This window comes from Colobus angolensis, unplaced genomic scaffold, assembly GCF_000951035.1.
Source record: "Colobus angolensis palliatus isolate OR3802 unplaced genomic scaffold, Cang.pa_1.0 Scaffold102, whole genome shotgun sequence".
NCBI lineage: Eukaryota > Metazoa > Chordata > Mammalia > Primates > Cercopithecidae > Colobus > Colobus angolensis.
This window is the reverse complement of record NW_012111142.1, coordinates 1,410,863-1,436,578: the sequence shown is the minus strand read 5'-3', so window position 1 is coordinate 1,436,578 and position 25,716 is coordinate 1,410,863. Positions and strand designations below refer to the sequence as shown.

At 39.7% G+C, this 25,716-nt stretch overlaps 1 protein-coding gene across 1 annotated transcript in view; it reads left to right on the top strand.

The window, feature by feature from the left end:
• ROR1 (receptor tyrosine kinase-like orphan receptor 1) overlaps window positions 1–25,716 on the top strand; it is a 411,025-nt gene that overhangs the window by 366,974 nt on the left and 18,335 nt on the right. The window contains exons 6-9 of the mRNA XM_011941511.1: window positions 2,366–2,493; window positions 5,112–5,429; window positions 7,443–7,688; window positions 24,069–24,280. Coding sequence (XP_011796901.1) covers window positions 2,366–2,493; window positions 5,112–5,429; window positions 7,443–7,688; window positions 24,069–24,280 — 904 coding nt within the window. The remainder of the gene's footprint in view (window positions 1–2,365; window positions 2,494–5,111; window positions 5,430–7,442; window positions 7,689–24,068; window positions 24,281–25,716) is intronic.

The window sequence follows — 25,716 nt, the reverse complement described above, 5'->3', positions numbered from 1 at the left end:
CAATGTGCTGCCAAGGCGATTCTCATAAGGAGCCGAGACAGAGCCACTCCCCAGCAGATAACAGTACATACCGGTTTTGGGCTTTTTTGTGTTCTTTTTAAAAAATCTGTCCCCCAGGAGACTGAACAGGATAAGAGGAATTCTGGGAATAGTCAAAAATTTAATACACCTGCAGCTCTAAGCCCTTGATAAGAAATGTGCAGCCAAGGAATTGCATTCCATTTTATTCTGAAAAAAAAAAAAGTATTCAAAGAGTCTTTTTAAGAGTCATGAACTGGAAAGGTGGTAAGAAGTTTAGCCTAAGCCTCACACATAAAATATGGGAACTCCCAGTAGGTTGGGGATTTATATGTGGGGGTAATTCCAGGGTTTTGTCCTCCCAAGAGATATAAATTGAAGCCTTGAGAGTTTAATGCGGGGGAGAAAGAAGTGTTCTCATAATGACACCTTAAAAATCCAGGGCTCTGCTAATGCCTAGGGATAGAAAAGCATCATCTGTAATAGCAGGGGGGTGGCATGGGGGTGTATTCTGGTCTCTGTACTTAGGTTTCCAAGATCCAAGTGTAGGTCATCAAGAACCTTCTTTCTCCCCATAGGTTTATGGTATTAGTTACCCAATAAAAGTTGGGTTAATTTTACAACCCAAGTAAAATTTAAGCCAAAAAGCCTTCAGCATTACTCTAGGATTTATGAAAGTAAACATGTGGAGTGCTTGCAGGATTGTGCAACAGTAAAATTTCAATGTCTTTATGTCAGGTATATGATATATTCATTTGTATGTGTATTTAAAGGTTAAGTTTTTAAGAGTTTTGCAATACAAACTATTTTCAGGACTAAACTGAAGATAATTCCCCCACCTTCACCTTTAAAATGATTCTTTTAATGAATGGGAGTAGAGAGAAGCAGAAATTAGTGTCCTATCAGGTGATTTTTCCACTTGGTTTGCTGCTATCCTTTGACTTGCTAGACTCCTGCACTAGACCTTCAAGTGGGAAGTGCAGCACCACAGCGCTAACCACAGTCCCTCTTACGATGTAGGAGCTTAGTAAATAACTGTCTTTTAAATAAGTGTCTTCTTTGGTCATTGTAAATACTTTAAGAATAGCCATATGTTATCTCTACAATTTAAAAAAGCTTCTACATTATCTGATGGGATCGTCATGACTTTCCCTTGTAGGGCAGCGAAGTCAGTTACTGTGTCCAACTTGTAGATGAGAAAACTGTGGCTCAGCGGGCTCAGACAGCTTGCCTAAGGGTGCCCAAATGTTAAACTCAGGAAGAGAATTTTGTTCTCCTGACTTTGCTCTGAGGGATTTTTACTTAGAAGAAACCAAAGAGGAAAAACAGTATTTTTTTTTTTTTTGAAATGATATATTGAGGAGGAGCATCCGGGGTTGAAGTCAACCCATACACGTGGTAGGCAGACTTTGGTTTGGCTATGGTCTGCCTTTGAGAAACAGCTGGATGTTCTGCACTAGGGGGATCTTGTGCTCCTCGTAGGCCCTCATGGGAGATGGTAGCCTCTGCCCTTTCAGGTTGAGCCTGCCATCTTGGGTCCTCATCTCCAGCCTTAGATCTCCAGTCCTTTTACCTGGCACATGAATCATGTCATTTCTGGTGTCCCTCTGTCTTCAAGATGAAATCTACTACCCCTTCTTTTAAAAAACTATTATAATTTTGAGGCCACAAAATTTTAATATGACTATTTTTTAAAATTTTAGGGAAGCATGAAAGCAAAATTTCCATGGACATTTTCTCTAGATTTCCTTGGATTTAGTGCCTCAATTCAGACTCTCCAGGCCATGGTTTGCCCTGGCCTCTTTGGGCAGGGTAGAGATAATGGAGGTTAAGCAGTGAAGAGCCACCTAACTGGGCTGCCCTGGGGTTTCTTTCCAGCTGCCCCCAGCTTCTCACCCCATGGATCCCCCTAATTGACATGTCAGTTGGAGTGGATCTGGTGGCTAATTCGCCCACGCCTTTGTAGCAAATGAAGCAGAAATAATCTGTGCTTAAAAAACAAAAAACTGCAGAACATGTGCCCAGATTTCCAACTCATTTCCTCTTTACTCCTATAACTACATCATCTTCCAGTCCACCACCAGCTGCGAAAATAAAAGCATTTTCTCCCATATTTAAGGATGATTTTGTGCTTCAGGACGACTTTCTGGGGGTGTAGGAAACTTGACCAATATGACCAACAGATGTTTTAAGAACTGAGCAAAAGCCCAATTCCTTAGCCCAGTCTTTTGTATATCGTGCCCAACTGTGCCCCCTAGTGACTATTTAGGGTATCGTGCAGTCAGAGCTTGCCGTGCCCTATATGTATGTGGTGCATCAGCTAATGTCTGTCTATGCTTCCTTTCAGAGATGAGTATGAAGAAGATGGATTCTGTCAGCCATACAGAGGGATTGCATGTGCAAGATTTATTGGCAACCGCACCGTCTATATGGAGTCTTTGCACATGCAAGGGGAAATAGAAAATCAGATCACAGGTAAGTAGCACAAATGAAATTATATTTGTCCCTTGAATAACTATTTTTCTCACCAAAAGTTTTATTGAGCTCCTCTCTTGACAAAGGATTAAGCTCGGCATGGGGGTTGAGAGCAGGACCATAAAAAAGCATGAGACATGATCTCTGTGCTCTGGAATTTACATTAAAGTAATTTATTGAAGGTTGCTCTTAGAGGAAAAGGAAGCTTTGCAAAATCTCACATTCATTCAAACACTCAATAAATATTATTAAGTGCTTTCAGCGTACCAGGAACTGAACCTGAATGGGAGAGATGATGGTGTGTAAATAAGCCAGGTATGTCTCTGCCCTCACAGAGCTTACTGTTTAGAAACAACATGATGTCGACTGAGAGGGGATGAATTTAGAGTTTAGAATTCTGGACGCTCATCCCGGAACTATTATGACAGTGAACTTTGGGGAAATCAATTACTTTCCCAAAAAGTCCCCTTCTTCATCTGTGAAGTGAATGATGAGGCAAGATGACCATCAGTCTCTTCTTGCTCTAGCTTTCAGTATTTCACCCTTCGTTTTTCTTAATTGAAAGTATCCTTTTGATGGAAATCTAGTAGCAAAGCACTTGCTAGCACACATGAGTTAAAGCAGCATAGGCTACGCTGTAGGATTTTGCATGCATCATTCTGGCGCTTACAGCCACTTTGTCCCCTTCCATGAGTGTAGTTAAGATGCCTCTGTGTCACGTACCCTTTGCAATCTATTCGCATTCCCTTCGTGAGATTCTAATGAGGTTGCCATATCTAGCAAATAAAAATTCAGGATACCCAGTTACATTTGAATTTCAAATAAACAACAAATACTTAGTATAAGTATGTCATAAATATTTATCTGAAATTGAAATGTAACTGTTGTCTTGTTCTTTATCTAGCAACCCTAGGGTTTAGGAGAGGTAAGAACAAACCCAAGGCAGAAACATAGAACAGCAAAAGGTCCAGAAGGTATGTGGAAGCTATGTGCTATGAGGAATGTGAAGGAACTGAGAGGAGGCCAGGGAGAAGAGCGGGGAGGATTTTTTCTTTCTTTTTTTTCTTTTTTGAGATGGAGTCTTGCTCTGTCGCCCAGGCTGGAGTGCAGTGGCGCGATCTTGGCTCACTGCGAGCTCTGCTTCCCAGGTTCACGCCATTCTCCTGCCTCAGCAACCCAGAGGACTTTTTAACCAACCAAAAGAAGCAACTATAGGAATAGGTAGTTGCCATTTTCTGAAGCCCTCATTTCAACAGGGAGAAAACTCTGAAATTTCAAAGAGCAGTAGGACTGACAGAGAGGTGCTGTTAAACACCCATTTCAACCTAATGTAAGAATGCCTTAACGTACTTTTAACTGAATATCCACAAAAACAAGTAGACATTTTGGGCCAGGCACAGTGGCTCACTGCTGTAATCCCAGCACTTTGAAAGGCTGAGGCGGATGGATCACTTGAGGACAGGAGTTCGAGACCAGCCTGGCCCACATAGCAAAACCCCATCTCTACTAAAAAACATTATAAAAATTAGCTGGGTGTGGTGGTGGTGTGTGCCTGTAGTCCCAGCTACTCAGGAGGCTGAGGCATGAGAATCCCTTGAACCTGGGAGGCAGAAGTTGCACTGAGCCAAGAGCGTAACCCTGCACTCCAGCCTGGGTGACAGAGTGACACTGTCTCAAAAAAAAAAAAAAAAAGTGGAAGTTTTGAGGTAAAGAATTGGTAACCCTATTTAAAAATCCTCTCTTGGAGATTTCTAATGGTTATCACCCTGGTGGAAAGTATCACAGTTTTTTAAAAAAATTCATTTGCCTTTGTTTATCCCAGTGTTTCCCAAACTTGTTGGCTTGTTTCTCAAGCACTATTCTATTTCACACAATTAATGTTCTGAGCAACATACTTGGGGAAATAATGTGTCAATAACCTCATAGATTACCTTGTAAGGTGTAAGCTCCTTGTCAATAGCGATATTCAAAGGTAGGCTAGTGCCCTTTTTGTGCATCTTACCCTACTGGTAAGAGATTAAGCTAAGGAACCACTAATATTCGATGATACGCATTGGAACAATTGCACTGTGCTCTTTGACAGCTTCCAAGTAAGTTGCCTCATTTTCAGTAGATGGAGTAGAAAGTATTTAAGCCACATAGAAATTAAGCAAGTTACCCTAAGTCATCCAGCAACTCTTGCCATCCAGCAAGACACAGAACTGGATCCTGTGCTCAGGCTTAGCCACTGCAGAAACAAGTTCTGTCCCTACAGCTGTCAGATGTTTTAGAAGCCTCACAAAACCAATAAAAAGCACCAGATGAAACACAAAGTTCGATTGCTTTGTAGTAAAAAAATGAAAAATATATTGTACTTTAACCTAATTAATTTTTTTATTAGGAAATGGTACATATGTAATTTAATCCTGTTTTTTTAACTTTGTAGTCAAAATGGTTTTTTTCAAGCCAGTGAAAGTAAGCTGCTTAGACATCTGAAATGAATCTCCTTCTCTGGGCCTTGTCTGTTTCAGCACAGCGGATTCCTCGCAATGTGTATTTATATCTGATATCTGTTGACGAGATAACCAAAGAAGATAAACCCTGGCCTCTGGGAGTTAATAATTGTGTTTGTTTTCCAGCTGCCTTCACTATGATTGGCACTTCCAGTCACTTATCTGATAAGTGTTCTCAGTTTGCCATTCCTTCCCTGTGCCACTATGCCTTCCCGTACTGTGATGAAACTTCATCCGTCCCAAAGCCCCGTGACTTGTGTCGCGATGAATGTGAAATCCTGGAAAATGTCCTGTGTCAAACAGAGTACATTTTTGCAAGATCAAATCCCATGATTCTGATGAGGCTGAAACTGCCAAACTGTGAAGATCTCCCCCAGCCAGAGAGCCCAGAAGCTGCAAACTGTATCCGGATTGGAATTCCCATGGCAGACCCTATAAATAAAAGTAAGTGGTAGCCCCTGACCTTCTGTGCTATTCTAAGGGTCAGCAACCTCATGGCACAGGGAAAGCTGGACCTTGACCCATAGTGATTTTGATACTATTAATCAAATTATTTTCCAATGGGCTGAGTACTGTGCCTGAGCATTCAGTGGTGGATTAGACATAGTTATCTACAAGAAGCTTCATGAAGACAATAATTTTAAAATATGGGAGCTGGTTTCTCCATAACTTAAACATAGAATTACCATATGACCTAGCAGTTCTACTCCTGAGTATGTAATCAAAAGAACTGAAAACAGATGTTCAAACAAAAACTCATATGAGAATGTTTATAACACTATTTACAATAGCCAAAGGGTGGAAACGACCCAAATGTCCATCAGTAGAGGAGCGGTTAAACAAATTGTGGTATATCCACACAGTGAAACATTATTTATCCAGAAAAAGAAATGAAATACAGATACACGCTACAAACCTGGGTGAATCTGGAAAACATTATACTAAGTAAAAGAAGCCAGACACCATTGTATGCTCCATTTACATGAAATTTCCAGAATTGATAAATCCATATAGACAGAATTCAGATTAGTGGTTACCAGGGGCCAGGCTAGGGGTAGTGGAGAGTGACTGTTTAATAGATATGGGGTTTCCTTTTAGGGTAATATAAGTATTCTAGAACCTATAGTGGTGACGGTTGTACAATATTGTGAATATACTAAATAAATGCACTAATGGTACACGTCATGGTAAGTGTATTATAGCAAGTATCAGCACATTCTTGCATTGCTATAAAGAAATACCTGAGACTGGTTAATTTATAAAGAAAGGAAGTTTAATTGGTTCACATGTGGTTCTGCAGGCTGTACAGGGAGTATAGCAACTTCTGCTTCTGAGGAGTCCTCAGGAAGCTTCTAATCATGGCAGAAGGTGAAGGGAGAGCAAGCTTCTTACATGGCAGGAGCAGGAGAAAGAGAGAGTGAGTGGGGAGGTGCCACATACTTTTAAACGGCCATGAGAATGAGAACTTACTCACTATCCCAAGGACAGTACCAAGGGGGTTGGTGTTAAACCATTCACAAGAAACCTGCTCCCATGATCCAATCACCTCCCACCAGGCCCCACCTCCAACACTGGGGATTAGGGAGATTTGGTGGGGACACTGACCCAAACCATATCATACCACTATTTTAAAGATATAGATGGGTTTGCCTCCATCCCCTACCCCCTGAACACCGCCAAGCAAAAGACTATTTCAGTATACATTTCCCTTTCATCTAGAATTCATCTCAGGGGCAATTTTTTAGTTTCCATTTGGTCATTAATGCTATTTTATGAGTTAAGTAAATGAATGCATCTAAAATGCTTAACACATGGTAAGGGCTCAGTAGCATCATTATTATTATTGTCATTACTTCTCCAAACTCCAGTTCAGTTCAACTGTACAGATTCTGTAGTGCTTTTAAGTCCCTGTGGCCACCTGGGAGGGCTACTTAATGGGATCTGCTTCTCAAGGGTGCTGACCCCATCAGCATAGAGATAGCCCTAACTTTTGTTAGAAACCCAGAATGCACAGCCTCTAATAAGCATGTTCTGTATATTACAATACCAACTAGATTCCTTATTACATGATTCATGTCTAAAGCTGTCAATCAGAATGGAAGGAAAAGTTTGGCTTGAACCTTCCTTGAACCATTCACTAGGAAATTACTTCTGTGCCCCTAGGTCCCACCCCAGTTCCGATTTCTTCTGTGTTCAATGTTAAAAATACTTTTGGAAGACTGATTTTATTACTGAAGCAAAAGCTTTAAATCCTCCCAGGAATGTAACTGCAAGGCAGGCCCTGGGTCCAAGCCCAGCAAAGCAGGGAGATTGCCCTGCATGGCGCCTGACCAGCAGGGAAGCTGTGGCCACGAGGTTAATTACCTGCCCTCCCCCTCCAGAAACTGCTGGCTAGAGGAGAGCTCCAGCATCTCCTGTGTTTCTTTCTAATTGTTTGGACTTTTGTGTGTTTTTCAGATCACAAGTGTTATAACAGCACAGGTGTGGACTACCGGGGGACTGTCAGCGTGACCAAATCAGGGCGCCAGTGCCAGCCATGGAATTCCCAGTATCCACACACACATACCTTCACCGCACTTCGTTTCCCTGAGCTGAATGGAGGCCATTCCTACTGCCGCAACCCAGGGAATCAGAAGGAAGCTCCTTGGTGCTTCACCTTGGATGAAAACTTTAAGTCTGATCTGTGTGACATCCCAGCTTGCGGTAAATAGAAGTCATTGCCCCTAATGTATTCAAGCACCTTTAAAGATCCCTACCCTACCCCTCTTCATTTAGGAGAATCCTATAAGGGGGGCAAAGGAAATGGATAGTATTTGCTTGATCTCAAATGGTTTTTAGGGTAAACCTTGCTGTTTCTACATAAAACACGTTGTAAGGTACCAAAACACACTCTCAAGAACTCAACTGCCTTTATACCTGCGGCCATTGCACTAGGGGTTGTAACAAGGACCCAGCCCTCCAGAGGCACAGTTGAGACAGTTTATCACACTGATTTTTATAGAAAAAGATGTTACCCAGAATGGTCTGTGTCCAAGCAGACCTTTTTAGCAAAAAAGGAGTATTGGAAGCAGAAAGAAAATTGTTCTCTGTGTGCCTTAAGAACACCACAAGGCAGGATGAATCTACAACCATTACTCGGTCATCCAGAGAATCTGTGAGTAAACTGTGTCCTTCGTTACATCTTTTAATACTGCAAAAGAAGTATATAGGTGTCTAGTAAGAAAATGGAATTCCTGAGTCAGTTAACTGTTCCTTTTTCTAGAAAATGTTTGGAGAAAATAATGAAAATAGGCCAAGCATGGTGGCTTACGCCTGTAATCCCAACACTTTGGGAAGGCTGAGGCAGGAGGATCATTTGAGCCCTGGGGTTCAAGACCAGCCCAGGCAACATAGCAAGACTCCATCTCTACCAAAAAAAAAAAAAAAAAAGAAAATGTTGGTGAAACCTGGAGTTAGGAACTACTTTGGAACTGATTCGTCTTCCTGATCCTAGTTCTCGTAGATATCATAGATAACGCCAAGTTTCCCAGGCATAGTGGGAGAGTCAAGATGTCACTGCTAGAAAAGCAAAAGCGACAGATAGAGGGGTGGGCAAGCAAGAGCCATAGTCATGGGACACACGATACAAAGTGAGCTCGGTGTTTAACCAGATGATTATTCAAGCCATTCATTTAGACTATTTGTTGAGCATCTACTATGTGCCAAGTACTTACTCGTCCGGGCATGGGGAGACGCCAGGGACCCTAAAGAGGGAGTAGGCGTAGCACATCCACAAAGGAGCAAGAAGTCATGGAGGTGGAACAAGCAAGAGGGAGAGTAGCAGAAGATTAGGTCGGGAAAGTAACAGGACCCAATCATGTAAGGCTCCATAGGCCACTGGAGGACTTAAGCTTTGACCCTGAATGAGTTGGGAAAGCATGAGAGGGTTTTGAGCGGAAGGGTGACATGACCTGACTTACATGTTTGAAGGCTCACCTGGGCTGCTGGGTTGAGACTAGCCTGTGGGAAGGATGCAAGAGCAAAAGCAAGGAGATCGGTTGGGAAGCTACTGCAGGAATGCAGGGGAGAGATAAAGTGGACTTGACGGGAGGAGGAGTGGAAGATGGAGGGACATGTGGGCAGATTCTGGATATGTGTTGAAATTGGTGAAAAGAGGAGTCACCGATGGATCAGATGTGGGATATAAATGATGGAAGGAATCAAGAGTGACTATGGAGCTTCTCCATGGAATTGCCTTTTGCTGAGATGGAGAAAATTATAGGAGGAGTAAATTTAGTGGGAACTGGAATCAGGAGTTTTTGTTCATGCTGAGTTCGAGATGCCTTTTAGAAATCCAAAAAGAAATACTGAGGAGGCAGTTGGATATCACAGACTGAAGTTCAAGTCAGGGTCTGGGATGAGATGGATACGAAGGAAATGTTGGCATACAGATGGCTTGTAAAGCCATGACACCTGAAGGAAAGAGGAGCATATCTGTTTAACAAGAGAGAAGGAAATGTCAGTGCAAGACAACGAAAGCTGGCTTTAGACTCTGGTAAGAGGCAGTAGCCTCAGTTCCGAATGTAATAATGACCTAACTGAGTGGCTACCATGTGCCAGATCCTATGTGAGACACCTTACCTCTGTCACCTCGTTCAATCTTCATATCCAGCTTCTATCATCCCCATTTTATGGATAAGAAAACTGACACTCAGTAAGAATTAAAAGGTTTGCTCAAAGACACTCAGCTTTCAGTGACTGAATCACGATTTTAACTCAGGTCAGCCTGATTCCCAAACCTATTGGCTCTTTCCACTAAGCATACTCTCTCTAGAGAAAGCAAAATGAATCTGCTTAATGGCAACAATAACAGGTAAACAACAAATACATAGTTTGTAGTAAAAGCACTTTATTGTAATAGGTAAGGACTTGGGTTCTCATGCTTAAGTGCCTGGGTTTTAATCCCAGGTCTTCAATGAAATAGCTGTGTGCTCTTAGCCCCTCCTAATCTCACTTTTCTTATCAGTGAAATGAGAAAATAATATATACACTTAGGATTTATTGTGAGAATAAATTAGTTGTTAACTGGAAAACTCTATGATATCTGAACATAGAAAATATTCAATACATCTTATCTATTATTATGTAGCCAATATATAAAGATAAATCTATTTGAATTATCACATAGTCAACATATGTGAAGAAATTCTTGCTCTCAGCTCAGCAAATATTGTTTGAGAGCCCACTGTGGAGTGGGGAGGTTATAAGAGGAATAAAATGATTCATGCTTTTGAGGTAGGTCACTTCTAATGCAGTATGTATGATACAATAGAAGTTAGCACAAATGTTATAGAACAAAGAAGAGGAAGGGCTTAAAAAAATACTAAAGAAATCCATAAGAAAAAGTATTAAAAATATTGAAAAGAACCCTACTGATGAAAATTTGAGAAACTCTTATTCTATAATTTTGTTCCTACCTGTTACTTGTTATTATAGTGACTTTACTTGCAAAATGGTTTTACGGATAGTTGAACACACCAAATTTTAGAAAGATCACCACATTCCCTTTTTGTTGCTGGGCTTTCATACACCTTCATATGGGCTTTAATATACCTTCATACATATTACAAAGTAACCTCTTGCAGAGCCATTGTTGATCATTTCAAGGAAAATTATTCTGTATTTTTAAATGGTTTACACATCATTTATGACATTTTCCACGTTACTTTCACAGTGATAAGAAAGGAATAAAAACAAAACATAGATTTACTTAGTTACCCCATTCCTTCTCCTAAACCAGGTAAGGTATGAGAGTCTGCAAGAGAGTCCAGGATAAAAGCAGTACCTACTAAGCACCTTCCATGCACCAGGCACAGTGCTAGGGTTTTCACATGCTTTCTTTATCCTCATCCTCATACTCTGACAGGTATTATTAACCCTATTTTTGCTGACATAGAAGCTGAGGCTGAGAAAGCCCCAGGGTCATCCAGCTAGTAAATGGAAGGTCTGTCTGATTCCAAGCTCATCTTCTTGCTACTCTGCTGTGCTACTTCAGGTTACCGGTTGATGTACAAAGGAAACCAAATGAATTGGTTTGGTTTGTTTCTTTGTTTTTGGAGACGGGATCTTGCTATGTTGCCCAGGCTGGTCTCTAACTCCTGGGCCCAATAAATCTTTCTGCCTCAGCCTCCTGAGTAGCTGGGGCTACAGACATGCACCACCGTGCCCAGCTTTAAATGAATTGTTTTAAGAAAGAAATGGGCCGGGCTTGGTGGCTCATGCCTGTAATCTCAGCACTTTGGGAGGCCGAGGCAGGCAGATCACTTGAGGTCAGGAGTTCAAGACCAGCCTGGCCAACATGGTGAAACCCCCTCTCTACCAAAAATACAAAAATTAGCCAGGCATGGTGGCACATGCCTGTAATCCCAGCTACTCAGGAGGCTGAGGCATGAGAATTGCTTGAACTTGGGAGGCGGAGGTTGCAGTGAGCCGAGATCGCACCACTGCACTCCAGCCTGGGCAACAGAGCGAGACTCAGTCTCAAGAGAAAAAAGAAAGAAAGAAAGAAAAGAAAAGCATTATTCATTCCACTCTGGGTAAACACTATTTTTCTTTGGGTGACTTCTGACCCTTAATTTCCAACTAATGCCCATCAGAAATAGGGAAGTAATTTGCCCAGGAGCTGGAAGACGTATTGATATTCTGATTCAAGGACTCAAGCTCTATTACAATTAGTTTAAGCAAAAACTACAAATTATATCTAAAAAGTACTCGTTTTCATTTCAATGCCCTTCCTGCAGCATCCAGATCAAACACATGCTAGGAGGAATGAAAGAAACCTTTGAAAGGTCTTTGAGACTAAGTAGAAAGAGGGAGATCACTTACATCTACAGGATACCTACTATGTGCCTGTATGGTGCCTGTTGCTTTACATATTCATCTCCATTTAAAACTCACACCCATGCTGTGGGGTAGGTGTGATTCACATGTTTCACTGAGGTTCAAAGGGGCTATAGGACTTGTCTAAATCATACAGCCAACCACTGTCTACATAGAGCTCTGACCAGACTCAAAGCTCATGCTCTTTTACCAGACACTCTGCTATCTCTCATTTAAAGATTTTTCTGAAATAAATACAAGCATGACAATAGGTTCCACTTCTGGATTCCACCATGCTGATTTCCATTATATGATATGACATCAAAAAACTTCCCACGCTGATGAAGCTATCTATCATAGTATTACTCAGTGTGTTAGTATCTGAGTATTAATCAGTATAGCGATGTTGAAAACCCTTGGAATATTTCTTTCCCGGATATATGTGCGGAAGACACAGTGAAAATTCTGAGGACTGGTGAATGCTAGTCACATGAGAGAGGAATTTAGATGAAAGTTAAATGTAGAGAAGACAAGGCAGTTTTCACCACTTAGAATTTTTTTTTAAAGAACATTTTCATTTTATTTTAAAACAAAGCAGTTCCTCTTGAATTCTTCAAGCCAAACCACAAATACATCCATTAAAGGAACAGGGAAGCCTTGACATATGATCAATAAGCTGCTGGAGGGCCAATAGCTCCCGGGTGGGATTCCTGAGAAGACAGCAGGTCAGCATCAGCTGTGCTCAGGGGTTTGTGTGGCTTCTCCTAGTCACCCTCAGCAGCCCACCTCTAACAAACTGATCATCATGGAATCCTACTTTTATAACTCCTTTGGAGCATTTGATTTGTTTTTCTCATTTCATCATCACAAAACCATGAAAGATCAAGTAGGAATTTCCAGCTCTGTTTTACCGTATGAGAAAATCAAGGCCCAGAGAAGTGAGAATACTTACCTAAGATCACAAATGAATTCATGGAAACCAGGTCTCCTACCTCTAGGACCACTGCTCCTTGTTCTACACCAGTGATCCTCAACCAGAGGCAATTTTGTCTTCCAGGGAACATTTGGCAATTTCTGGAGAGATTTTGGCCATCACAAGTGGGTGGAGTTGGGGGATGCTACTGGCCTGTGTTGTGTAGAGGTCAGGGATGTTGCTAAACACCCTACAATACCCAGAACAGCCCACACAGTGAATCATCTAGCCCAAAATGTCGAATGCTGGGGTTGAGGAACTCTTTCCTACACTGTACAATTGTAAACTATAGAATAATAATATTCAATAGTAATTTCCATTTATTGTGTGCTTACAATGAGCTGAAAACTATGCTGATACTTTAAGGCATTATCTCATGTTTAAATAGTTCTATCCCCCTAAGAGTAGGGTTTTATTATACCCAAGAAAGAAAAGTGAGACTTGGGGAGGTTAAGTAACATGTGTCTGAGGTCACATGGTTAATAAGAAGTGGACCCAGGACTCACATCTGTAGCCAGCCTTTTAAACTGTAGTTTATGCATGTATGTGTGTGTGTGTGTGTGTGCAAACAGATAAAACTTGAGAATAACTTCATTTTACAGTGAGTTGTAAGCTAATGGGGCAGATTTGAAATGATCCCTTTTTCTCCTCCATCCCAAATGAGACAGAGTCTCATAGGAAAATTCCTGCATTCTTTAGCTAACTCAAAGTTAAGGAGATTTCAGAATCTCCATGGGGTTTCTCATTTTCCTACTGATAACTTTTGTTTTAGTTTCAACTAAGTAAAGCTAAAAGAAGCACAGGTCTAATTAAATAGAAAATGTGAACGTCTGTTGTACTTTCTCTAATAAAGGCACTTGAGAACAGTCTGCTGCAGATTGTTTTATCTGTGAACTTTCACTCCAGAGCAGAATATAAAATTAAGTACAACCAAATATGGCTGTTGTAAATTCTGGGAACTGGCTTGGCTAGGATTATATGCATATGCCCAGACAGTGCTTAGAGAAAGTGAAAAAAAAAAAAGAAAAAAGATAGTTTGGGCAAGACCTGGCTTCTCATCCTCCATGTCTTTTCTTTCATGTCCCAGGCATCTAACAATTAGAATTACTAATTATTTATTCATTCACTCACAGAAACCAATATATGTTGAGCTTCTACTGTGTCTCAGACCCTGTGAACAAGCTAAATCAGACCATACCCTTGTGTAGCCTACAATCTAATGAAGGAATCAGATGGAGAAAAAAAAACACATGAATCACATTAAGTATTGTCATATAGTTCCCAATTTTATGTCTGCTCTTATGTGCATGGCATTTTAATGATGATTGCTGCTTGTTGAATACTGTGCTAAGATATCTGTGCCGGCATCTAGCCTAGGACATAGTTGGTGCTCAATAAAATGTGTTGAATTAATTGGTTTAATCCTCACAGTAAACACAAGATAAAGGTATCATCTCAATTTTCCTAGAGGAAAAACTGACAATGTTGTTTTTACTGAAGCCAAGATTCAAACTGGTTCTATAGAACTTTAGATCCATTCCTCCATCTACCATGCCACAGCTGTTTAAACAATAGAGTCCTGATTATTTCAGAGGAACACACGTTCCTTCATTTTCCCTTTCCCTTTGATCATTATGATCTCTCTGAGTCTTTGGGATGCTGTCCATTGATTTTCTTATTTGCAGCTCCAGGGATATAGGAATGGGGCCCCCAGTCACAAAGACATCTATTCTGAGAGACCCTACTGTGCTCCTCTTAGATGCAGCCCTGATACAGACTAGCTCCCCAGCAGCTCCACCCACACCTACAAGGTGTACCCTTCTCCCATTAAGTACCATCTCTTCTCTTTCTGGAAGCCCCTTGTCTCCTCCAGTCCTCAGAGTTGGCCTTCTTCTCTGCCTGCAAAGCTTCATTCACTATGCTTTTACCTTTTGTTGTGGTCACCTTCCAAGTCAAATATCTTGGGTTGGGTGTAAACTAAATTGAAAAATAAGCGTTTTGCCTACGTTCTTTCTGACTGGCATCTAGGCACACTGCCTAGGTTCACCATTTCACTGTAGCCCTTTATCATTGCTTTTCTATGCAGCTCTGCGGGCGCAGCTGTGGAAACTGTCAATACCTCTGAGAGCTCCTTTTGCAACAATCTGTCCATTTTACTTTGGTTGTATTTTATTAATACCACAAGACTTATGTCTCTCTCTCTCTCTCTCTCTCTCTCTCTCTCTCTCTCTCATTTAGATCCATTATTTGTTTCTTTCTTGATTTGCATGGGAAGGCAGAATCCCGATTGTATTGGTGTTTTTATATTTAAACTGTGGCCCTTTATTTTACCCTTGATCAAATCCTGAGGCCACATTTCTTCCCCTAGCCATGGCAGCATGTCTATTTCTCCTCTAAGTAAAGGTTTCTCCCTCTACCAAATAGAACTTCCAAGCAGCAGTATTGTTTTTACTCCTAAACCAGCTTCACCGAAGAGTACCCACGATAAGAAAAATGGTGAACCATTTGGCTCCATTTGGAGTTTTCATACCTAGCCTATTGCTTTTATATTTCCTTTTAAGTCATTGGCTTGCAACAATTTGCCAAAGGGCGCATTGCCCAGTTTTGTGCCTGAATAGCCTTGACTTGTCCCATAACCTTACAAACACCCACCCTGGGCTCCACTTTGTCACAGAACATATTCTGCAACGTGGTGGTTTACAGTTCGGGGCAAGGCAGATGTTTTCCAGATTGTGAATGCTGCCGTTTTTAACTTGCTCTGTCAGCAGCCTTCTCCCATATTTCATAGAAGACCTGTTGTAAGGCAATTTGTCTTTCAGCCATTTCTTCAAAATAAAATTGAACATTACAGTGAGTTGGATGGTGGAGGGGGGTAAAGGAGGAAGAAGTACAGCACGGTTTTATACAGTTTGAAGCTTTCTGGAAGAGTTATTTTTATACTACAGAGATTTTCAAGATGTGCTTTCATTTCCAGTCTCTATACGTTTTCAACAACAAAGTAAAGAACAATAGTGACCCAAAACTTATAGCTAAGTCATGTTCCATGAACATTTTTAACTATAAAATAATTTTCTCTCAAAGATTTTTTTGTTGTTGTTCCTAGTATATATTGAGTCATTTACCCAGTGTGTAAGCTGCTCTAGCAATAAGCTTCTGAAACCTCTGAACTCTTTGGGCTCACCACCATGCCAGTAAGAAGGGCTTATTGGTATCTTAACCTTTGGTGACAGAAATCTGATATAACACCACAATGATTGTTGCCACTGGCTTTGTAACAAAGTGTTTTTTGGTTAAGCTTCTGGCAGGAAACATATGGCACAAGCCAACAGACTAACTAAGGGGAATGTTATAATGTAATTATTTAGGAAGTAAGGCAGAATTAGGAGAAACCAACAAGGAAAGGTGCGAGACCCGGGGCTAACAGGAATGGGAGGTATTACCATCCTAGATCAGTTACCTCACCTTGTCGAATATAGCTGAGGCTGAAGAGAGGACTGTCCAGCACATACTGTGGTCTTTGGTAGAGGGAGACAGTCAAAACTCAGCAACCCAGCAAGGAGGAAGCCAGAGGAACAAGGGTTTCAACACATACTCTTCTCCTGCCTTTCATCTCCTGCAAATGACTCCCATAGATTCAACCTAACTAGAAGCCACAGGTCAAGGGTATCCATTGATACTATCAGCAGAGGTTGGCCTCAGCAAGGAGCTGGTCAGAAAGGACTGAGACTGGATCTGACGGGCTGAGGATACTTAGGGGAAATGTCATCATTGACTTTAAATCACTTCATAAGAATCAGCTTTAAATGAATTGTTTTAAGAAAGAAATGGGCTTGGGCTCGGTGGCTCACGCCTGTAATCCTAGCACTTTGGGAGGCCGAGGTGGGCAGATCATTTGAAGTCAGGAGTTCAAAACCAGCCTGGCCAACATGGTGAAACCCCATCTCTCCTAAAAATACAAAAAAAGAAAAATTAGCTGGGCTTGGTGGTGGGTGCCTGTAATCCCAGCTACTCAGGAGGCTGAGGCAGAAGAATTGCTTGAACCCAGGAGGGGAGGTTTCAGCAAGCTGAGATCACACCCCTGCACTCCAGCCTGGGCAACAGACCGAGACTCCGTCTCAAAAAAAAAAAAAAATGGTTCAGTAAGGGCCTAAATAAGTTCAACTCAATTTATAAAGTCAGAGAACCTTGGGAGCAACCACAGAAGTCATCTAGCCTCTACTTGAACATTGCCAGACATCTCCAGAGACAGATAAATCCTTCCACTCCAAAGTGATTATGGAATCATTCCAATTGCTCAAAAGTTCTGCCTTTGTAAGCTAGAAACCAAAACTCGTATGCAAAGTCTGATTTTTTAAAAATGTTGGCCACCAATTCAAATTTTTAAAAAAACCTAATAAAGAACAAGTCTATGGACTAGATTCAAATTTTAACTTCTGGATAATTTCTTACACAAATATGAAGACATATAGAACATCCTTCATTTGATTTTCTCTTTGGCCTAAAGATTGCATGGATCCTCCTACATTTCCTTCCCCATTCTTCTCCTCTAGGTGTTTCCTGCTCCTTTAGAGCCCTTCTTAAAAATGTGACTCTGAGAAGACACCTTTCAGTGCTTGTTAACCAGAGCAGGTAGAAGAGGACCACGATGTTCTTGATCATTACCCAGTATTGCCAATGAATACTATTATGTTTCTTATAAGTGCCATATATGAAATTTTTTGAGCAATTGCATCATGCTGTTGCTGGGTTCATCTGAGCCTTTAAATCTTCAGTAAAACTTATTAGTAATCTTTTGTTTGTTTGGGGGGGTTTGGTTACATCAACAATTATTTAGTAGATTTGTCTAATCATGGATTTTATAAACAAGGTCTTTAACCTAAAAGCAACTTATAATATTTATTTTTAAAATTTCTGCTTCTGGTTTGAGTTCATTATATTAGCCTGTTGAGGATGATCCTCTAAAATTTTATTCCATAATTAAACCATTAGGTATCTTTCCTAGATTCTAACCATTTCAAGTTTGATAAATGTATCGTCAACGGTAATGTTTAGCAGGCAGGATTCCTCAACCAGAGCCCTTTACAATTTGATGTTGATTGACTGATTAACATTATTAAATAAAGGCAGATGATGAATTACAAATCCATCTGATGATATTATTATTCAACCCTTCATCTTGTCCATAAGAATGTCATGAGTCACTCAAGTCATTTCATCAAATGTTTTGCTAAAGTTTAAATGTGCTTGGTCTATTACTAATAATCTCATCAAAATGAAAGAGATTTAATTTTATACAACCTATAGAATTTTGTCACTTAAAGATTGGCCGGATTAAAAAGTAGGCAAAGGACTTGAATAGACATTCCTCCAAAGAAGATATACAAATGGCTAATAAGCATTTGAAAAAATATTCAATATCACTAATAATTAGAGAAATGCAAATCAAAACCCCAGTGAGATGCCATTTCACACCCAATAAAATGCCACGATTAAAAAACATAGCAAGTGTGAAGAAATTGGAACCTGTTGTGATTGGTTGGTAGGAATGTAAAATGGTGCAGCTGCTACAGAAAACAGTGTGGAGGTTCCTAAAAACATTAAAAATAGAATTACCATCCGATCCAGCAATCCCATTTCTGAGTACTTAATCCAAAAGAATTGAAGTCGGGGTCTCAAAATATTTGTTCACCCACGTTCACTGCAGCATTATTCATGATAGCCACAAGGCGGAAGCAACCCCAATGTCCATCAGTGGAGGAATAGATAAAGAAAACATGGTATATGCATGCAATGGAATATTGCTCAGTCATAAAAAGAAGGAAATCCTGTCACATGTTACAGCATCATGAACCTAGAGGACATTAGGCTAAGTAAAATACACCAGTTACAGAAAGATAGATACTGCATGATTCACTTATATGCGGTACCTAAAATAGTCAAAATCATAGAAACAGAAAGTACCATGGTGGTTGTCAGGGCCGGGGGTAGGGGGGAAATGGGGAATTATTCAATGAGCATAGAGTTTTAGTTTTGCAGCATGAAAAAGTTCTGGAGATTGGTTGCACAACAAGAATATACTTAACATTACTGAAATGTAAAATTAAAAATGGTTAAGATGGTAAATTTTATGGGGTTTTTTTTACAATTAAACATTTTTTAATTATTAAAAAAGATTAGCCCCCCCTAGTTCTTTTATAGAGGAGAAAACTGAGGCCCTGAGAGTTTATAGAAATTTTAGTGAACTTGTGTGGATACCAGTTACGAAGATTTTTCCCAAATGCTCACAAATGAGTTACTCTCCCTAACTTATTGTAGTTAAAACCTTTTCTGCAGGGGAAAATTTTAATCAATGTATATGGCCTATTCAGCATTTTTTTTTTTTAAGAATTCATTTGAGAATACATAAGGCAATAGATCATCTACTTAGTATTTGCATCATCAAGTCAAGAGAGTGAACGCCTGGGCCCAACCTGCCAACTGAAGGCCTAATTACCTCTCTCTCGGCTCCCAGGCATATGCCTAAATCACTGGTGCAGGCCCCTATCTGCTACCAACCTGCTTATTTTATAGTTTTCAAATAATAAATCGGTAGTGATTCCTGTTTGTTTTCTATGTTTTTAAATTTTTTTCAGTCAAGGTTGTATTTTAAACTTGTTTAATTTCCCTTGAATTCTAAGGTTCTGTAAGATTTCTTCCCACTTTTGCCATATTTAAAACCAGAGCCTTTTCTTGTTTTAATTCAAAGTAATATCCCAGATGATGTTTCACTTTATTAAAAGTACTTCTTTAATAAGAAATCATGATTACTTTGCTTTAAGCTTCAGGATAAGAAAGGAGTATTTTCTCCATTATATTTAATTACTAATCAAAGTATTGAATATCATTGTAAAAATAAAATAGGAATGTCAGATGTGAACTGTGATACCAAATTGTTGATTTTTAAAAGGAAATTAATCATGTGATCTACCCTAAGTTGTTGGTTTCAAAAAATCTCAAGTATTTAACTTGATGTAACTAATATGTGCATTTAACTTTTAAACAGTTATTCCGAAGTATTAAAAATCTTCAGCATTCTAATTTTCAGTCAATTTTCTCTGCAATGCATTGGAGGTGTCCTTACCCTTTAAAATGACTAGTAAGAATAATGTCCATTGTTCCAAAGTGATTTTCTTAAAATAGTATGATTCCCACCAGATATTAGTCTTCATTGAAAGAAAACTTTGGACTCTTAAGGAGAATAATGAAAAACAATTACGTATAATGGTTTGGGGTAATTTTGATTAGTAATATAATTTACTAGAAGCACTGAAGGTAGACAGGCTTGCATTCCAACCCAGACTCTGCTACTTTGTAGCTTTGACAAGTTATTTTTCCTTTCTCAGTCTTAATTTCTCTATGTGTAAAATCAAGATAACACCAACATGCCTGCCAGGTTAAAATGAGGAATACAAATGCTAGGACATCAAAAAGGACCTAGGCAGATATTAGTTTTCTAATTTTTCATTTTGAAAGATCATTGTTCTGTGGAATATTTTTATATAAGGTTTTCAGAGCCAGCAGAGACTGAATCCCCTTCTGGCCAAATGCAGAGAGCTGCATAGGGAAAGAAGCACTTTGTATGGAAGACTTAGAATGGGCCTAAATGTGTTTCTGTCACTTCCAACATGACCATGTATTGTTCTCCTTAATTATTTCACTTGGCATAAAGACATTTGGCCCCTGGTGCTTGTTAGCATATCCTCAGTGTAATCAGAAGGAGCCAAGCTTGACTGTTTAAAGGATTCAGCTTCTTGAAGTTTGTTCTCCTGCAGACCTACAGGGGGATTTGTCCCAGGCCCTCGTTTACAATAGAAGACCTTCCGTGAATAATCTGATAGGGCATGAAAACAGAATAGACTTCTTTATTTGCCAGACAGGTGAGGCCCTACTTTCTCTTGTTGCTAAAAATCTGGCCTGGAAAAATGACTAGCATTGCATTAGTACTAAATTAGCCTCATTGCTTTTGCAATCATTACCCTCAAAATGATTTCACTGAGAAACCACGAATAACAACGGAGACTTTACCCCTTAGGGTACTGAGAAATTTGAAAATGGTTTATAATGTTAATAATAGCCATAACATCCAACAATTTATGGCAATTTTCAATGATCCAAGGTTCTTTCATGAACATTATCTCATTTGATTCTCACGTGAACCAAATAAGATTGGTAGAGCAGATACGGTTATTCCTGACTACCAATCTTATTCATTACATTGAATAAATGAGGAAATGGAGATCAGAGAGGTTGTTTCTTGTTTAAGATTATTTAGCCCAAGACTTTTAGCACAAAACTTTTATCTGTGAATCCCCCTCTAGTCTAAGGGTAAAGGGTAAACATTGAGTGGTAACTAGTACTAGAATAGATTTGTTGCCTACAGCAATTCTGTGAAGTAGGTATTACTCCCATTTTACAGATTAGTTTGCTTGGAGTGGTTAAGGGCCTACTGAAGGTCACGAAGATCACGAAAAAGGCATTATTCGGAGGTTTCTGTCTCCATACCCTGTGGCAGACAGTCTTCTACTCAAGTGATTCCTTTCTATCTATAGGCATGTAGACACAATCATTACTGGTGCACCTAGCACTGACTAGAACGGCCTCCAGTGATGCCTGGGTCACATATTTACCTGTAACAGTGTATAAAGCAGGGACTTTCTGTAATCCCAGCACTTTGGGGGGCTGAGACAGGCGGATCATGAGGTCAAGAGATTGAGACCATCCTGGCTAACATGGTGAAACCCCGTCTCTACTAAAAATACAAAAATTAACTGGGCATGGTGGTGCGTACCTGTAGTCCCAGCTACTCAGGGGGCTGAGGCAGGTGAAAGGCAGGTAAATTGCTTGAACCCGGGAGGCAGAGGTTGCAGTGAGCCAAGATCGTGCCATTGCCCTCCAGCCTGGGGACAGAGCAAGACTCCGTCTCAAAAAAAAAAAAAAAAAAAAAAAACAGGATTTCAAAAGCATCACATTTGGCAAAGTTTCAGTGTTATTCCCTTCCTTTCAGATCACCCTCATCCTTCCTACCTCCTTGAAACAAGAGGAACCCTACTACGAGAAAATAGGGGCAAAATTCTCCAATTATTGGCAGTGAAGTGTAGTAGCTAGAATGGTGGGCAAAAAGCAAGACCTATGATGGAATCCCAGCTTTTGACTTACTAGCTGCATGTCCTTGGGCAACTAACTTACTTAACCACTCTGTCTTCCAGCATCTTCACCTATAAAAATGAGGATAAGGATGTCATCTACTTTACAGAGTTGACTATGACATAAAATGAGTTTATGAAAAGCACCTGGTCCATAGTAATAATAGCTAACATGATTTTGCACCAGTAGAAAATATTTGATAAATATTAAAATTGGGTTTTTTTGTTTGTTTGTTTGTTTTTTGAGACGGTCTCACTCTGTCACTCAGGCTGGAGTGCAGTGGCGCAATCACAGCTCACTGCAGCCTCAACCTTCTGGGCTCAGGTAATCCTTCCGCCTCAGCCTCTCAAGTAGCCAGGACTACAGACACGCATCACCATGCCTGGCTAATTTTTGAAATTTTTTGTAGAGGTGGGGTTTCTCCATGGTGCCTAGGCTAGTCTCCAATTCCTAGGCTCAAGCAATCTGCCTGCCTCGGCCTCCTAAAGTGCTGGAATTACAGGCATGACCCACTGTACCCAGTCTAAAATTCTTATTATTTTTATTCTACTCTGTAACCAGATTGAACCCTTCTCAAGTCTCTTCTGAGGGCTAACTCACAGGGCACAGTCCCAACACCAGGTTTTGGTATTCCTTTCGAATAACTGATATGCCATATCTCACTTGCCAAACCGTTCCCAAATAAGGTGTGTACAAGTAAAAACTACATATGATTTATTCTCATTTACATGTACTAGGGTAACTCATCATTTAAAGGAACTTTTTGGGTCTTTTCATCACTCTTTTTATACTTCCAGTTTAGCATTTTCAGGACATGTAATTATCTTTCTTCTATTTTTCTTACCAGACAATGAGCTCCTTAAGGGCAGAGGACATGTCATACTTAATTTTATATTCCTAATACCTACAATAGTGCCTGGCATGCGGTAGCTTTTGTTTATTGACTTACTGAATGAGTGGAAGGATAATTGAATGAATGCATGGTTAATTCTTTTTGTAAGGTAAATAATAATCTCTGAATTTTGTGTCAATTTGAGTTGTCACACTTTGAGTTTTCTTAAAGATAGCTGATCTTGGTTATCAGGGCATGGCATTATGTAACCCCTCTAATTACTATCCCATAATTCTGTGTTTGTTTTACCAGTCAAATAATTCATTAACGACAATATATGCCTAAGTATTTGGTTTCAATGATCAGGCTCAAACTGATAAAAAGAAAAGTATGTCTCATGTTCTACACATATTATATTCTTTTCCAAGCAATGGGATATAAGATTTCAAAAATATACTTCAAAGTGTTAGCACTCATAATTATTGGGCTCATATGAAACCATTTAAGAATTCTGGGGTTTCAATAAAGTGTCAGGTTATACAGTGCTGCCATGCTGGAAGGAATTATAGACACCAACCAAAACAGACACTTCACTTTTGCAGAGGTAAAAAATGAGGCCCAGAGACATGAATGTTTTGTTTAAGGTCACACAGCTGATCAAAGATCAAACTGACCCTGACTTCAGGCCCCCATATTCTCAGGCCAGTGGCTTTTTGGACACTGGGACTAGGAGTCCTTAGTAATGTTGATTCTGGAAGATGCAGGATTGGCCCCATAAGTCCAAACCAGCCAAGACAAGGTCATGATTTCTAGAACACCATCTTGTGGGGGCTGATCTGGGCTGGCAGCCAATGGAAGAAGAGTCCTGTGGTCCACATTAAGGCTCTTGGATGTATACAGTCCATTCACATGGCGTTTAACTTTTAAGGTGTTAGAGAAATGCGGGTCTGCCACTAAAGAGAGGCAACATCAGAGGGGCACCCACACACATACAAAGTCTTCATAATGTCCCTCTGCAGTTTTTAAACATTTGAACTTTAAACTTTTAAACTTCAATAAATTATGTTGAAGGTTTGATGGAAACAAATAGTAATAAGCAATGGATTCCTTTTTTCTCACAGTGGATTTTTGTGTATAGAAGAATAGGAGAGGTGGTTCATTTTAAACTATGCAATGTAATATTATACATGTTACTTTAAAGAGTGTAACTTTGGCTCTTTTTCATTTCTGCACCCAGATTCAAAGGATTCCAAGGAGAAGAATAAAATGGAAATCTTGTACATACTTGTGCCAAGTGTTGCCATTCCCCTGGCCATTGCTTTACTCTTCTTCTTCATTTGCGTCTGTCGCAATAACCAGAAGTCATCATCACCACCAGTCCAGAGGCAACCAAAACACGTCAGAGGTCAAAATGTAGAGATGTCAATGCTGAATGCATATAAACCCAAGGTAATGTTAGCAGTACAGAGCTGCATTTGTTCCATGGGTTTCAAGTTAAAACAACATGTTATAACCCTCCCAAGCTTAGAAATCGAATGATATGGAATCAGAGTTTTATAAGTGCTAAGGTTCATTTAAGCCAAATGCAAAGATGAACTACCTACCTCTATCTTTTCCCAAGACGCTTTCATCAGTATGTCTACTTCACTGTTGGGCCAGCCATATCACTGCCTTGCCATAGAGTTGTTGGGCTAGAGGTGATCCCCAAGAAATCATCCTGGCCAGCCCGTCAGGACTCAGAATGTGAGCAATTTTTCAAAATTTCAAAGAGGAAATTTCATACTTTTCCATCCAAATTGCAAGAGAGAACAAAATCCATCATTGTTCACAAACTTCACTGTCGAGAAATCCTTTTTGTTGCATAATGTGCAAATAGTTAAAACCACTGTACTATATACTTAAAAATTATTAAGATAGTAAATTTTGTTGTGTTTTTTACCACAATTAAAAAAAAAATCCTTTGTATGCCTTACATCCCTTTTTCTTTGGCTTAAGTGTATTTTAAGAGAAATGTTGTCCTTCCAATAGTCTTTGAATGCTGTTTTATGACAACTAACCTTAGCCTTCTCCACTTTGAGCTAAATCAACCCTTTCCCTTTTGCTTTTCATCCACATCTTTCAACGTTTGAGTTGCTCAAGGTCCTGGCAAGGAACCCAGGGTCACTGGCCCTTACCTTAAATGGAGCCCCTGCACTGCATCTTGGAACTAAAACACAACAGAGTCTTTCTTTCAGGAAAGCCAGCACCATAACCCCAGGCCTCTCAGCAAAAAGATTTCATTTAAATAATTTAAGACTCTTGCATCTAAAAGCCTGGCTTTTTTCTAATTATTCCAATTCCAGAAGAACATTCATTCATCCATTCAACAAATATTTATCTTCCCTGTGGACTAGTAACCGTATTATTCTTTTGACCCTCATAAAAAGGAGAAGCATCACTTTTAATAAAATTTTAGGAAAAAAAAGTCTTCACACTCAAATTAACTAATCCTCTTATCTAATAAGTGGAGTAGCATAATTGGGCTGACACAGAGCCCTCATTTTTTTTTTTTTTTTTTTTTTGCTTTACTGTTTAGCTTTTTTTATTTAAAAAGTCTTGAAAATATTTTTGCTATTATAAAGTAATATTTATTAATAGGATTTGGAATTCCTTACATGCTAAATATTCAGTGTGTATATTCTGTATTCAGCAAAACCACTGTTCTCTTGCTGAGTGTGAATTTTTATCATTAAAAAAAAATCTACAGATCCTGAAGACCATAGGGTTCACACAGTAGCCCGGAGGATGGGCAGAGGTGGGGATTCAACTCTTTTGACATCCCAGTTTCTAGCTAACTGATTTACATATATTATAGCATTTTATATAATATCACATTTAATCCTTAC